This window comes from Lucilia sericata, unplaced genomic scaffold (assembly GCF_015586225.1).
Source record: "Lucilia sericata isolate MDLA Ls3-8-SP2 unplaced genomic scaffold, ASM1558622v1 Contig001310F_arrow, whole genome shotgun sequence".
NCBI lineage: Eukaryota > Metazoa > Arthropoda > Insecta > Diptera > Calliphoridae > Lucilia > Lucilia sericata.
Genome location: NW_023995257.1, coordinates 1 through 14612, shown reverse-complemented (window position 1 = coordinate 14612; position 14612 = coordinate 1). Strand labels below are relative to the sequence as shown.

Sequence of the window (14612 nt, the reverse complement as noted above, 5' to 3'; positions counted from 1 at the left end):
GCGAGCGAGCGAGCGAGCGAGCGAGCGAGCGCGAGCGAGCGAGCGAGCGAGAGCGAGCGAGCGAGCGAGAGAGCGAGAGAGCGAGAGCGAGCGAGCGAGCGAGCGAGCGAGCGAGCGAGCGAGCGAGCGAGCGAGCGAGCGAGCGAGCGAGCGAGCGAGCGAGCGAGCGAGCGAGCGAGCGAGCGGCTATTATCTATTATCTATCTATCTATCTCTATCTATCTATCTATCTATCTATCTATCTATCTATCTATCTATCTATCTATCTATCTATCTATCTATCTATCTATCTATCTATCTATCTATCTATCTATCTATCTATCTAACTATCTATCTATCTATCTATCTATCTATCTATCTATCTATCTATCTATCTATCTATCTATCTATATCTATCTATATCTATCTATCTATCTATCTATCTATCTATCTATCTATCTATCTATCTATCTCTATCTATCTATCTATCTATCTATCTATCTATCTATCTGTCTATCTATCCACTTATTAATCGTCGAAAACTTTTTAAGAATTTTCATTTTAATTTATGTTCCCTAAAGTACTACTTCACTTCTTTAAGTGTAATATTATTGCCAGACCTTAATTTGTTTATACTTTTAGTTCGTAAAGAAACCATCTGGCAAGCCTAAAAAACGATGCATACAAACAGCGCCGCTGTCGCGCTTATTTTCCGCCGTCTGTCTGTGCAAAAAAAAGTTTTGAGTCCCAAAAAATACTATTTGAAACAAATAATAATTAAAGAGAACTACAAAAAAGTGTTATACAAATAAACTATTAAATATTCAGTTAGTGAGGTGCAAAATTAAGTAAAATAAAATATTGTAAAGCATCAAAAAAAGCTGGCAAATATAGCGGCAAACATTTTACTAAGGTGAGGTTAGAAGAGTTTTTTCCTTAATAAATTCTAAGTCGATATTTTAGTTTTTTTTTTTATGCTTCGCTTTTATAAACGCGAACGTCAGTATACATACATTTTTACAAACATACATTATTTATAATTTTCCGTAATAAAAAATTGTTGTTGTTGGGTATGTGCGTTAAAAACAAAAAAACAAAAAAAAAGAGAATTTATTTTGAGAATTTTAGCAATAGAAGTAGAGAAAAAGTATGGAGTGCATGTGTTTAGCCACACTGTAGAGAAAACCCGGCATTAATAATAAAAAAATAGTACAAAATTGTTTAAATATATTGTAATAATTAAGAAAAAAATGTTATTAATTTCTAGAAAAGTTATACAGCAAACAAAACAGCCTATAAAACTAAAAAGTTTTTTACCGGCACCCGCAAAAACTACACAAGTTTTAGGGGCAAATAACTACCAAGTGTTACGCCAAAAACAAGGAGATTTATTTAATAAAACCTCAATTTCATCAGCTTTAGCAGCAGTGAATAGTCACGTAAGTTGAAAAAAAAACAAACATTTATTTCACTTGATGGAGTATTAAATATGTACTACTTAGACTAATTGTAGTAAATGTATATTTAACAAATTATTTCATAAATTTTAATTTGTTTAGATCATGAGTGGCCGTCAACGTAGCGGTGGTAATAGTGGTCGTTTTGGTGGCAGCGGTGGTGGAGGTTATGGTGGTGGCGGCTATGGAGGCCGTGGTGATTATGATAACTATGGTAATGGTGGTTATAATGGCGGCGGTTATAACGGCAATAATGGAATGAATCCTTTTGGAAATAGTAAGTTAAGATCAAGGTGTTTATACCTACATATATTTTTTCTTATGAAAGACTCCTTTATACTCACGCACTTTTACATAACTAACAAATATTAATTATTGATAACATTAGATGTTTCATCATTTTGATTGTTGATTTTTGCAGAAATATATGGAGGGGATTGTTTTTTCGATGATGTTTTGTTAGGATTTCTTAACTTTACTTAATTTTATAACTAAGAAGTTAAACGCTGTTTGTGACAAATTCATAAATTCTTAATAAAGCTTTCGATGGTTTATTGTAGGAAAATGTGCTTTAAGAAATCGGACGGGGGTTAATATTTCGTTTATTTAACGGGTAATTTACTGAAATTTTTAGTAAAAAGTTTTATCGATTTTCTTTATAAACATTTTTAAAAATACAGTGTTTTTAAATGTTACAAACATCTATAGTACAAACACATAATTCCCTACTCACTATCGATGGTGTCGTATATAATATAAAACAAAATATAAATATAAAACTTTTCTTTAATTTCCTATTTTTAACATTACACAGTGCCCAATAACATGTCCGGAAATGATCTCATGCAAATAATGAATGCAATGGCTAGTGGTTTTAATATGAATCCACCACCGCCACCGCCAATGCGTATGGGCTGTGGTGATTTACGTGTTCATCATGCTGGTATGTTTGTAGAGTTGACAGGACGTTTAATTAAAAAACGTGTAACTCGTTTTATGGAATTGAGAGATCGTGGTAATAGTGCCTGTCAATTAGTAGTTTTGGAAGATCGTGTAAGTAAATAGGGGGAATAGCAATTATTGTACATAATACTTGTATGCATTAACAACTTAGAGAAATGGGGAATAATGTAATATTTTTATGATAACTTATATAAATTACAGCATCCTCGCGTTGCTCGTCGTCTAATTAATATGCCCGAGAATACGGTAATATCTATAGTAGGTTTGGTACAAAGACGTCCGCGTAACTCTTGCAATCAGACAATGCCAACCGGAGATGTTGAGGTGGAGGTACAAGATATACTTACCATCGATTTCAACTCAAATTCCAAACGAGCAGGCGATAAACGTTCTTATAGTACAATGGCCCAACAAAATAGTACCGCTATTACTAGTACTGAATATAAAATTGCCAGTAAGTGCTTTATGGTTTAGATAATGTAAATCTTTTGTTAAACTTGTAACTTGTTTTAGAATCTGAAAATGTATTGAAATATTTTGAAAATCGTGATATAACTTGTAATGATGTTAGACGTCGTGATATTGGCAAAGATGTCACTTTAGTTGGCTGGGTACCTACCGGTAAAACTAATAAATTTATTCAATTAAAAGATGGCTATGGACAAACGCAAATTATTATCGAAGATCAAGCTGTAAGTTGAGAGTTTTTGTAGATTTAGTTTTAGTTGTTTTTAATAAGTTTGTTTTATTGTTTTTAGTTGCAAGATACTGTAACTGGTGCTCCCGAGGGTACGGTTATACAAGTTACAGGCAAAGTTTTAGGTAGACCTCGTCAAAATATAAATATGGTAAATATAATTTGAAACTTTTTTTAAAAATGAAAACAATATTTATAAAATATTTAAATCCTATTCAAGTAGGAATCAAACTCGAGCCTAAAATTATTATAATATGAATAAAATTAAAAAATACTTATAAAGTTAAAAGAACACCTATCAAAAATCGACTTTTCGATTATTTGGAATTATGAAAAGTCGACTTTTCAACTTTTTACAGTTTACGAAAAGTAGATGTTTTGAATTTTTTACAATTTTGGATATGACGACTTATATGAACTTTTGATATCGATTTTTCGACTTTTATTTAAAAAGTCGACCGTTTTCCTATTTACAGACAGACTTTCTTGAACAAAAGTCGACTTTTTCGCCAAAAAGTCGATTGTTTTAAAGTCCATTTATAAAAGTTTAATATAAACTAGCAGACTGAGAAAAGATACATTCCATTTTGCTTTGAGTTTTGAATTTAACATTTTCTATAATTCCTTAAAACATTACAATTTAAACACATTTCTTGCTACAGATAGGATTCGAACTAGAGCCTGAAATATTTGTTCAGTTATTCATAAAAACATATTTTTATAACATACTAACGCGTCAATTAATTTCATAGAAATACGATACTGGCGAAGTTGAAGTAATGGTTGAAAAGGTTAAAATTCTTAATCCTGAGGATCCCTACGATGGTCCCATCAAGGAAAAAGATAAGGTCAAGAAACTTTCTATTAATGACATCGATGAAAATGCTGAAGGTGGTGAGGCCAAAAATGGCGAAGCCACCGAAGATGGTGGTAATGCAAAACCAGCTGGCTCTGGAAATGTTATTAAAGTTGCTGATCTCAATAAGTTTGCCAATCGTACCCATACATGTGGTGAATTGACTAGTGATAATATTGGTGAAAAGGTGTCAATTTGTGGCTGGTTGGAATTTCAACGTATGGGTAAATTTTTCATACTACGCGATGGTTATGGTCAAACTCAGGTTCTTATAACCGACAAGACAAACGGTTTGGATGATAATGAACAGGGTATTGCATTAGAATCTATAGTAAAAGTTGAGGGTACAGTTATTCCTAGACCGGCAGCAACTATAAATCCTAAGATGACTACAGGCCACATTGAGATTGAGGCTGAAAAAATTGAAATACTTAATGCGGCTAAGAGAAATTTACCCTTTGATGTGCGTAAATTCAATAGAGCTGGTGAACGTTTGCGTTTGACACATCGTTATATAGATTTAAGGTAGGCGAGTCTTTTGGAAACTAATTTCAAACTTTTGCTTTAATATAGAACATCTATTACTTGTAGATTTGCCGATATGCAGCATAATTTACGTATGCGCTCACAAGTTATTATGCGTATGCGTGAATATCTTATAAACTATTTGGGTTTTGTTGAGGTAGAAACACCCACACTTTTCCGCCGCACACCGGGTGGTGCTCAAGAATTTGTGGTGCCTACACGCAAACCAGGTCATTTCTATTCACTCGTTCAGAGTCCTCAACAATTTAAACAAATGTTAATGGCTGGTGCCATAGATCGTTATTTCCAAGTTGCTCGCTGTTATAGAGATGAGGCCACACGTCCCGATCGTCAGCCTGAATTTACTCAACTCGATATTGAATTGTCCTTTACTACTCGTGATGATATAATGCAATTGATTGAGGAAACTTTACGTTATTCATGGCCCAAGGAATATACCAAAATTCAAACACCCTTCAAACGTATGACCTATAATGAGGCCATGGAGAAATTTGGTACCGATAAGCCAGATACACGTTTTAGTCTAGCTGTAAGTATTTTTAAATCATTTAATGTTTAGAGATTTTTTCATAAATTCTGTTTTCAGTTAACAAATGTTACCGAAATTATTAAAAAGAATGAAACATTTGTTGAGAAATTCAAAGATTTGGGTGCTTATGCTTTAATAGTACGTGGCAATGGAGGTTTCTGGAATGGTACTGCTCGTAAACATTATGAAAGTCTTTCCAAAGAATTCTCTGGCACCTTGTTCGTTCGCAAGTTTTTGGTAGGTTTAGAAAACATTTAGAAATTTAAGTTAAATTTTAATATTAATTGTATGTATTTTATTATTTCTATAGCAATATAAAGATCTTAAGGATCGTTTAACTAATCTATTAACTGCTGATGTTGCCTCGGAATTAATTACCAAATATGATATAGAAGAAAATGATTTGCTATTTTTGGGTATTGGTGAAAAAATTGAAACGGTAAGTTTGTTTTCTATTTCGCATAATCATAAAAAACGTACTGAACGAGACTTGGAAGCATTCATGATTAAGAAGTAAAATGTACCAGCAGTTAGACAATAGAAAAAGTACCTTTTATAGAAAAGTTATAAGCCTAACATATAAAAAGTACGCAAATGATCATAAAAACGCACTGAACGAGACTTTGATGTATTGATAATACGAATTATAAGAAAAATTGAAAAACTACTTTTTATAGAAAAGGACCTTTATAAGATATAAAAGGTACCATAAATTTCCCTTCCTCAAGATATGCAGAATTCTACCGATCTTTTATTATGCCTGAACAGTACCCTTTCTCTCCGATATGAATTAAAAAATGTTAAATAATTATTAATATGTAGTTAGTATTTATGCTTAAAATTCTTAAAATTTCTTTCAAAATTGTTAAGTTCGAAATGGGAAAATGTAGAAAATTGAACTCATATAAAGCTAAAGCTATGAAACCCCTTGATTTAAAGATTATTTTTAGAGTTAATACAATTTTTCGAAGTTAAGTTCGAATTTTTGAACATAAGAAAAAAACATTATTTTCAAAACTACATTAAAAAAATATAAAAATTCATGAAAACTTTAAAATTTCTTTCAAAATTTTGAAATTCAAAATTGGAAAATGAAAGAAATTGAACTCATAAAGCTAAAACTATATTTTTATGAAAACTCTCTATTTGAAGATCATTTTAAGAGTTTTTAAAAATGTTCGAAGTTAAGTTCGAATGTTCAAACATTCAAAAAAAAAAAACATTTTCTAAAACTACATTAAAAAAACTATAAAAAATCACGAAAATTTTGAAGTTTCTTTAAAAATTTTTAAGTTCGAAATTGGAAAGGCAAAGAAATTGAACTCATATAAAGCTAAAACTATATTTTTATGAAACCCCTTGATTTAAAGATCATTTTAAGAGTTTTGAAAAATTTTCGAACTTTAGTTTGAATTTTCGAACATTCGAAAAAATATTATTTTCTAAAACTACATTAAAAAAATATAAAAAATCATAAAAAATTTAAAATTTCTTTCAAAATTTTGAAATTCGAAATGAGAAAATGTACGAAGTTGAACTCATATAAAGCTAAAACTATATGTTTTAATGAAACCACTCGATTTGATAATTTTAGGAGTTTTTAAAAATTTTCGAAGTTAAGTTCGAATGTTCAAACATTCGAAAAAAACTTTTTCTAAAGCTCCATTAAAAAAAACTATGAAAATTTTGAAGTTTGAAATTGGAAAAATAAGAAATTGAATTTCAACTAAAAATATTTACATTTTTATGGAACCTTGTGATTTAGAATTTTCGAACATGTCGAAAAAAACTTATTTTCCAAAACTTATTTAAAAGTTTTGAAATTTCTTTGTTCAAAAATGATTTTGGCGATCTAAAGTTCTAAAATTTAAGAGTATTTAAAGAAATCTTTAGATTTAAAAATTATTTTCTAATGATTCAGATATAAAAAAAAATTTCGAACTTAAGTTCGAATTTTCGAACATAGCAAAAAAGTCTTATTTCCTAAAACAGCATTGAAAGAATTATAAAAATTGAAGAAAAGGTTATAATTATTTTCCAAAATTTAAAATTCGAAATTGAAAAAAATGAAAATTTGATGATCTAGATAGATAAAAATTTGTTCCAACATAAAAGAATTCTCAAGAAGTCTCATGATTTAGAAATTATTAAAAAAGTTTTAACAAATTTTAGGAGATATGTAATATTGAACGTTTTAATTTAAATCCGAATGCCAAATTGTAAACTAATCCGTTTGCGAGAATTCAAAAACTTTCATAAAAATATACCAGAAAATTTCCGAAAAGTGATTTTATACAAACACAATATCAGTTTAAGACTTATAAACAGTTTAATCCTAAAAAAGTGCTAAAGACTATCCGATGTGCCAAATTACAAAAAAAAAAAAATATCGAAAATCATATAACAAAAGTTTAAGTTAATTCCCTATCGAAATAACTTAACAAATCTGACAAAAGTTTAAAAAGGAAGACGACAAAATACAAACATCGAGACTACAATCAAGACTTTCATCTCACGTACTCATTTTAAACTGAAATTAAAAATTAAAAAAAACAAAACACATTTTTTTCCTCTCAATATAAAGCAAAAACTCTTGGGTAAAATTCGTGTTGACTATCACAACTTTTTGATCGAAAATGGCAGAGCTCGTAAAAATTACGATAATAAATTTGTATGGATCATAGATTTTCCAATGTTTGAACTTAATCCAGAAACTGGCAATTTGGAGAGTGTTCATCATCCATTTACGGCGCCCCATCCCGATGATATGGAGGATTTCATTAATTCTAAATCAGAAGATTTAGTCAATATACGTTCACAAGCATATGATTTGGTATTGAATGGTCAAGAGGTGGGTGGTGGTTCGATACGTATACATGATCGTGATATGCAACATTTTGTTTTGGAACAAATTTTAAAAATTCCCCATGATCATTTGGCACATTTGCTTAATGCCTTGGAATCGGGTTGTCCACCACATGGTGGTATAGCCTTGGGCTTAGATCGTTTAATGGCTATCATATGCCGAGCAGTATCGATACGTGATGTAATAGCATTCCCTAAATCTCTAAATGGACGCGATCCATTGTCCAGTGCGCCTGTACCCATATCTGATGAGGAAAAAGCTCTATATCATTTGTCAATTCTTGAGGGTAACGGTGGTGAGCATGAAGAAGCCCATGGCCAGGAAGATACTGATCCAGATGCTGTACGCGCCTCGCCTTCACCTTCGGCTATGGATGAAGATCAGCCGGCTGTAAACGAAGAAGAAATGCCAGTCGATGAGGAACCACCAGCCGTTGTTGAAAAAACTAAAACTGAGCAAAAAAGCCCGCAAAAAGAAGAAACCGTTAAACCTAAACGTGTTGCTAAGAAGAAGCAATAAGTTCTATATAACACACAAATGCCGCATACATTTTCTCTCTCTCTCCCTCTCTCTCCCAATGAAGCGCAATTTAAACATCATATTCATTCAACATTATTATTATCCTGTTTGATTAAGAATTCTTTATAATTGCTATAGGAAATCATAATTTTGTTGGATGTATGTGAATTATTATTGCCTGTATACTATAAAGGAAGTATTTAATTTTTACCCCCAATTATTATTTTACTTACTTTTTCTTAATTAATATTTAATTATATACTTTTTTTTTTAATATTCACTTACTGTTCGAAGTGATTTTATTATTACACATTTACATATGTATGTTTTAGATTTGTTGTCTCAATAAATTATCATTAAACTATATAACTACATACATACATGCATATATATAAAAGTTTTATTGATTGAAAATACATTTAAAATTAATTATGAAATGTAACAACGGTGTTTTTATTTATTTTAATAATGGGACTTATTTATTTGATAAATAAATTGAAAAAAATAATTTATTTAACATATAAATTCGTTTTTTTATTATTTTCAAATCGAAGTAGTATTCAAAAAGTGATTTTGTTATTGGTTTTCTGGCTTTTGCAGTCTTTAAATGTCTAATTTAAGTTAAAATTTTCGAACAAGAGTAAATTCTGAAACTTCATTGAAAATACTTTAAAATTTATGAACCATTTTTAAATTATCTTACTAAATTTTTATGTTCGAAATTGGAAAATTTAAGATATTGTCCTCGTAAAAAACTAAAATTATAATTTTAGGAATCCTCATTAAAAGCTCATTTTAAAAACATTTATATATTTCGAACATTACTTCGAATTTTCGAAAATTTTTAGAATATTGAATATGAATAATCATTTCATTATTTAAATTAAATTAGAATTTCCAAAAAAAAAAAATCTAATTTAATTTCGAGTTTTCAAAAATACCATTACTTTATGTTCTGAATTTTCATGGAAGACAAATTTCAACCTATTAAAGTTCGAAATTGATTCCAATAAAAACTAATATCTCGTTTTTCTGAATCCAGTTTATGTATTAAGGCATGATTAGTTTAGGTTGTCACATATAGCCGAAAAGAAATATGGCTTCACTAGGGTCTAAAATTAATCCCTTTGTATGAAGGAAATTGAAGTACAATTTGTGGTATTCGTGAGTCGTATAGCGGCCACATGATCTTCGCCTGTCTACAGGTAGCTTCAATCGACCATCTGTATTGAGCAAGATCATGGAGTTTATCACAAATCGAGCGTTTGTAGATTGAAAGCGGTTTGCTGACGAGAGGAGCTGTTGATAACCAGTACAGTCCTAATGTGGAATGTTTCCCCATTTCATTTATGGATGTCTGGAATTCTATGGCCAAGTGCGATGTTGTAAAAACACCCCCTATAGGGCGGCATGACTATCAGTGTATAATCGAATATCATCATTGTATATTCTATAAAATCTGAGTCAGTTTGCAGTCCATTTTATGGCCTGAAGAAGGACACATTCGTCTCAATATGTGCCATATAAAAGCCACCACCATCTATTAATTTAGAGGTATCGGTGACACGAATCATCACGGAGGATTGATTTAGATCGTGTTTAATCGACTATGAAAAGCTTCTCTCAAAAGATAGATTGGGGATTCTATACTAAATGTTGTCTGGGATTTCTCCCAAACAATTGATTATAGTAGAGTAGCCTGAGTCATATGTCATATACGGATTTCACTGAGTTTAATCACTGAGTTGAGGGCAACATCTTGAACCAATTCATCATGACAAAAAGATCTTCTCATTAGCGCTGATGAGCGAATGATTCATTAAAAACTCATATATTCGAAAGAATTTCCACCAGATAAATGCTCCATAGAATTGTATAGCTTTACAACCACAGGAATTCCCGATTGCTCTCCTGCATGAGAATGCTGCAGCAGCCGCTTTGTTAACTATGGATTGATTGTTCAAATCATCAGATTCAGCCTAATTTAGCTTCTCTTAAGACACCATTTTTAGAAAGTAGTTATTTTACCCACCATATGGAATATATGGCAGTCTATTTTCTCTATATTAAGCTTCTAGCTGTTGCAAACTATAAACAATAATCATTTTTGTTTTTCTGAAATAGATTTTATATATTTTTTTGTTTTATTTACACTTCTAATTAGTTTTATATACCACACATTAGTGATAAAGAAAATTAATCGATGATATTAAAAATTTAAACCTAATATTAATGAAAATGTATAAACTAATAACTAATTCTTAACAGCAACTGAAGCTTGGGCAGCTTTTTTAGCTGCTTTCTTTGAGGCCTTTTTCTCTTCCTTAGTTTTGGCATCGATAACACGACGTTTCTTTTTCAACAACCATTCTTCTTTTTCCTTTGATTGTTTTTCGCGTATCAATTTACGGAAAAGATTACGATGTCTAGGCTTAACCATACGAGCCTGCAGACGATGTTCGTCCACTTCACTTTTGCGCAACAAACGTTTGTTTTCTTTATGTACTTTGCCGGACTGTACAGCCATTTTCTTTTTCTAAAGAAAAAAAAAAATAAAATTTTAATAATGCTAATATTTTAGTTAATGTTAACAATTTTAAATTACCTCTTGCAAACGTAATTTTTCTTTTTCATCCAATTCTTCATCATCTTCGCTGCTAGCTTCTTCATCCTCGACTTCATCTTCATTGACATCATCACCATATTGCTCGAATTCTGCCTTTTCCTCTTGATAGGCTTGTTGTAATTGAGCATCTATTAGGTTTTGATTTTCTTCATTATTTTCCATTTCTTCTTCGTTTTCTGAAGATTCAGCATCACTTTGTTCGTGTGTCTCAATCAAAGAAGGATCGTGCAATGATTTCTCCTCAGGAGGTATATAAGCATCACGATTAGCTTCCACGAAGGGCGAAAGATGAGGTGGCAATACTACGCCCATGAAGTATTTGTTGGTAGGCAACAATTGACGTCTATTAATGCAATCAAACACCCATTGTGGCTGAACATAATCTCTTGAAATATATTGTTTACTAAGGCTTGGGCGATCAACAATTTGATGTGTGATGGTTTCATCTGTCTCTTCAAAAGTAGCTCCTGGGAAGACGGTAGAATCCCAAGAAACTTTTCCACCAAAAGAACGAATAAGTATTACCAATGGTTCACGGGGAACTTCACGGTTTATAAAGATTTTAAGACCCTTGAATAAACTCTTTAGACGTGCAATTTCTTGAGCCTCTTGCTTCATTTTCAAAACACGTTTGGAGTCTCCATCCTGTTCCAATAACTCCAAATCCATTTCATTTTCTTCTTCATCCTCTTCCACTTTGTCAGTGCGCATAAGTTGGAAATTTAAAGCAGCTATGCGGTCAGAAACGAAAGATGCTTCATCCTTTAGGGTCTCTTCGCTGTCATTTAAGACACCAGTGGGAAATTGTGGTGGATAAGCAAGATTAATGCTGTTATATAAACGGAAATTGACGAAACCCAACATGACAGTGTAGAATTCAACAAAAATTGACATTACTTTAAAGTCAACCTCGGCCTTAGAATGTGGTTTGAATGGGTAGTAATGAGGTACTATCCAGGTTACTTTTTGTCCCTTTATATCGGCTTGGAAATAATAACCTTTTATTGAAATGAACACCTTTCTCAATGACTTGGAGGCAATGATATAATGTAAAAATTCGATAGTCAAACGACGGCACAAAACAGACTGCTCACGTGGAATCAATCTCAAGGAAGGGAAGGTACTGAATAGGAACAACAAAGTCAGACAATCGTCCAAATCTTTAATAGCATCTATAAAGGTAGGATAACGTTCTTTAACAATATGGTCAATTTTTAATTCAGGAAATTGAGCCAAACGTCTTTTCAAGTTGCGGAAATCTTTAATAGCACGATCGCGTCCGGTCTTTTTGGCAAAAATCTAAAAATGGAGAAAAAAAGTGGAAATTTAAATAGTGGTTTCACGTTTTTTACATCATGGAATTAACAGTTCTGACTTGACTGCAAATTACCATGTTAACACGTCTTAAAAATTGTATTTAACTCACTTTGTAATCACGCAAAGTCCAAACTATAGGCTCGTGTAATAAGAATCTTATATCCTTAGCATGATAGAGAATTTTTATATCTGAAGAACCTTTCTGTGCACGGCGACGATGTTTAGGTTCTCTGGGATAGACACCTTTAACAATGCACAAACGACGAAAATCATTTAGGGACAATTGTAATTTTCGTAAAGCAGCTCTACGTGTGATATATTGGGTAGCCTCACCGGATTCATACTGTAATTATTAAAATTGTTAATAATTTAATACATTTTTTTATTTATTTTACACCTACCTTCTTGGGACGACGCATTTCTATATATTTTTCACTTTTTATTCACTAAATAATTTAAAATAAACTAAAATAAGAAAACACGTGTGTTGTCTGCTAAAGTTTTTTTTTATTTTGTAAATGCTCGAATTGAATGGGTGTGTGAAAACGTAGTTTTTCTAATCAGCAGGGCAGTATTTATTGGTAGCGCATGGTGTTGCCACATCCTTGGAAAATATCAATGGATTTTTTTTATAGAAAAACAAATGTTGGTTGTGCAAGTTTTTTTTGAAAAATTTGTTATTGCAGGAAATTTAATAATTAAGCTTTTCATCAAGTATAATTTCGGATAGATTTAAATGCCTAAAACTGTATTTTATTTTTTCTTTTTATTTATATGTATATTTTAATTACTATATATTTTCAATAATGCCAATCCGTTTGTAATTTAAACAATATAATTTTTTGGCCCCTTGTATTTTCTGGACCGACCCAAATCTTCAATAATTCAGAGAGAGTCTCCTATATAAAATCCGTCCATAAATAACGGAGAATGTTAGTTCATGGTTTGAAAATGAAAATAACAACAACATACGCTCTATCTATCTATCTATCTATCTATCTATCTATCTATCTATCTATCTATCTATCTATCTATCTATCTATCTATCTATCTATCTATCTATCTATCTATCTATCTATCTATCTATCTATCTATCTATCTATCTATCTATCTATCTATCTATCTATCTATCTATCTATCTATCTATCTATCTATCTATTATTATCTATCTATCTATCTATCTATCTATCTATCTATCTATCTATCTATCTATCTATCTATCTATCTATCTATCTATCTATCTATCTATCTATCTATCTATCTATCTATCTATCTATCTATCTATCTATCTATCTATCTATCTATCTATCTATCTATCTATCTATCTATCTATCTATCTATCTATCTATCTATCTATCTATCTATCTATCTATCTATCTATCTATCTATCTATCTATCTATCTATCTATCTATCTATCTATCTATCTATCTATCTATCTATCTATCTATCTATCTATCTATCTATCTATCTATCTATCTATCTATCTATCTATCTATCTATCTATCTATCTATCTATCTATCTATCTATCTATCTATCTATCTATCTATCTATCTATCTATCTATCTATCTATCTATCTATCTATCTATCTATCTATCTATCTATCTATCTATCTATCTATCTATCTATCTATCTACATCTATCTATCTATCTATCTATCTATCTATCTATCTATCTATCTATCTATCTATCTATCTATCTATCTATCTATCTATCTATCTATCTATCTATCTATCTATCTATCTATCTATCTATCTATCTATCTATCTATCTATCTATCTATCTATCTATCTATCTATCTATCTATCTTCTATCTATCTATCTATCTATCTATCTATCTATCTATCTATCTATCTATCTATCTATCTATCTATCTATCTATCTATCTATCTATCTATCTATCTATCTATCTATCTATCTATCTATCTATCTATCTATCTATATATCTATCTATCTATCTATCTATCTATCTATCTATCTATCTATCATCTATCTATCCTATCTATCTATCTTCTATCTATCTATCTATCTATCTATCTATCTATCTATCTATCTATCTATCTATCTATCTAATCTAATCTATCTATCTATCTATCTATCTATTCTATCTATCTATCTATCTATCTATCTATCTATCTATCTATCTATCTATCTATCTATCTATCTATCTATCTATCTATCTATCTATCTATCTATCTATCTATCTATCTATCTATCTATCTATCTATCTATCTATCGATCTATTATCTAGATATCT

The 14612-nt window shown here is 30.8% G+C and overlaps 2 protein-coding genes across 4 annotated transcripts; one reads left to right on the top strand and one right to left on the bottom strand.

Moving 5' to 3' along the window:
• Positions 1 to 656: 656 nt before the first annotated feature.
• Positions 657 to 8852, top strand: LOC119610929 (aspartate--tRNA ligase, mitochondrial). Of its 3 annotated transcripts, none has more exons than XM_037966352.1 (12): positions 657 to 892; positions 1247 to 1418; positions 1539 to 1713; positions 2251 to 2489; positions 2601 to 2853; positions 2913 to 3091; positions 3158 to 3247; positions 3849 to 4477; positions 4544 to 5027; positions 5085 to 5264; positions 5338 to 5466; positions 7612 to 8852. In XM_037966352.1, exons 3-12 carry the CDS (start codon positions 1542 to 1544, stop codon positions 8410 to 8412), a joined length of 3156 nt encoding a protein of 1051 aa, XP_037822280.1. In that variant the 5' UTR covers positions 657 to 892; positions 1247 to 1418; positions 1539 to 1541; the 3' UTR covers positions 8413 to 8852. The 3 variants fall into 3 exon arrangements, with proteins under 3 accessions (XP_037822280.1, XP_037822281.1, XP_037822279.1); XM_037966353.1 differs by having other exon boundaries at positions 685 to 897; XM_037966351.1 differs by lacking the exon at positions 657 to 892 and having other exon boundaries at positions 1230 to 1418; positions 7612 to 8847.
• A 1665-nt stretch (positions 8853 to 10517) lies between these two features.
• Positions 10518 to 12895, bottom strand: LOC119610928 (pescadillo homolog). The gene is made up of 4 exons (XM_037966350.1): positions 12757 to 12895; positions 12465 to 12698; positions 11018 to 12337; positions 10518 to 10948 (listed from the first exon to the last, which is right to left on the bottom strand). Exons 1-4 carry the CDS (start codon positions 12772 to 12774, stop codon positions 10667 to 10669), a joined length of 1854 nt encoding a protein of 617 aa, XP_037822278.1. The 5' UTR covers positions 12775 to 12895; the 3' UTR covers positions 10518 to 10666.
• Positions 12896 to 14612: the final 1717 nt, after the last annotated feature.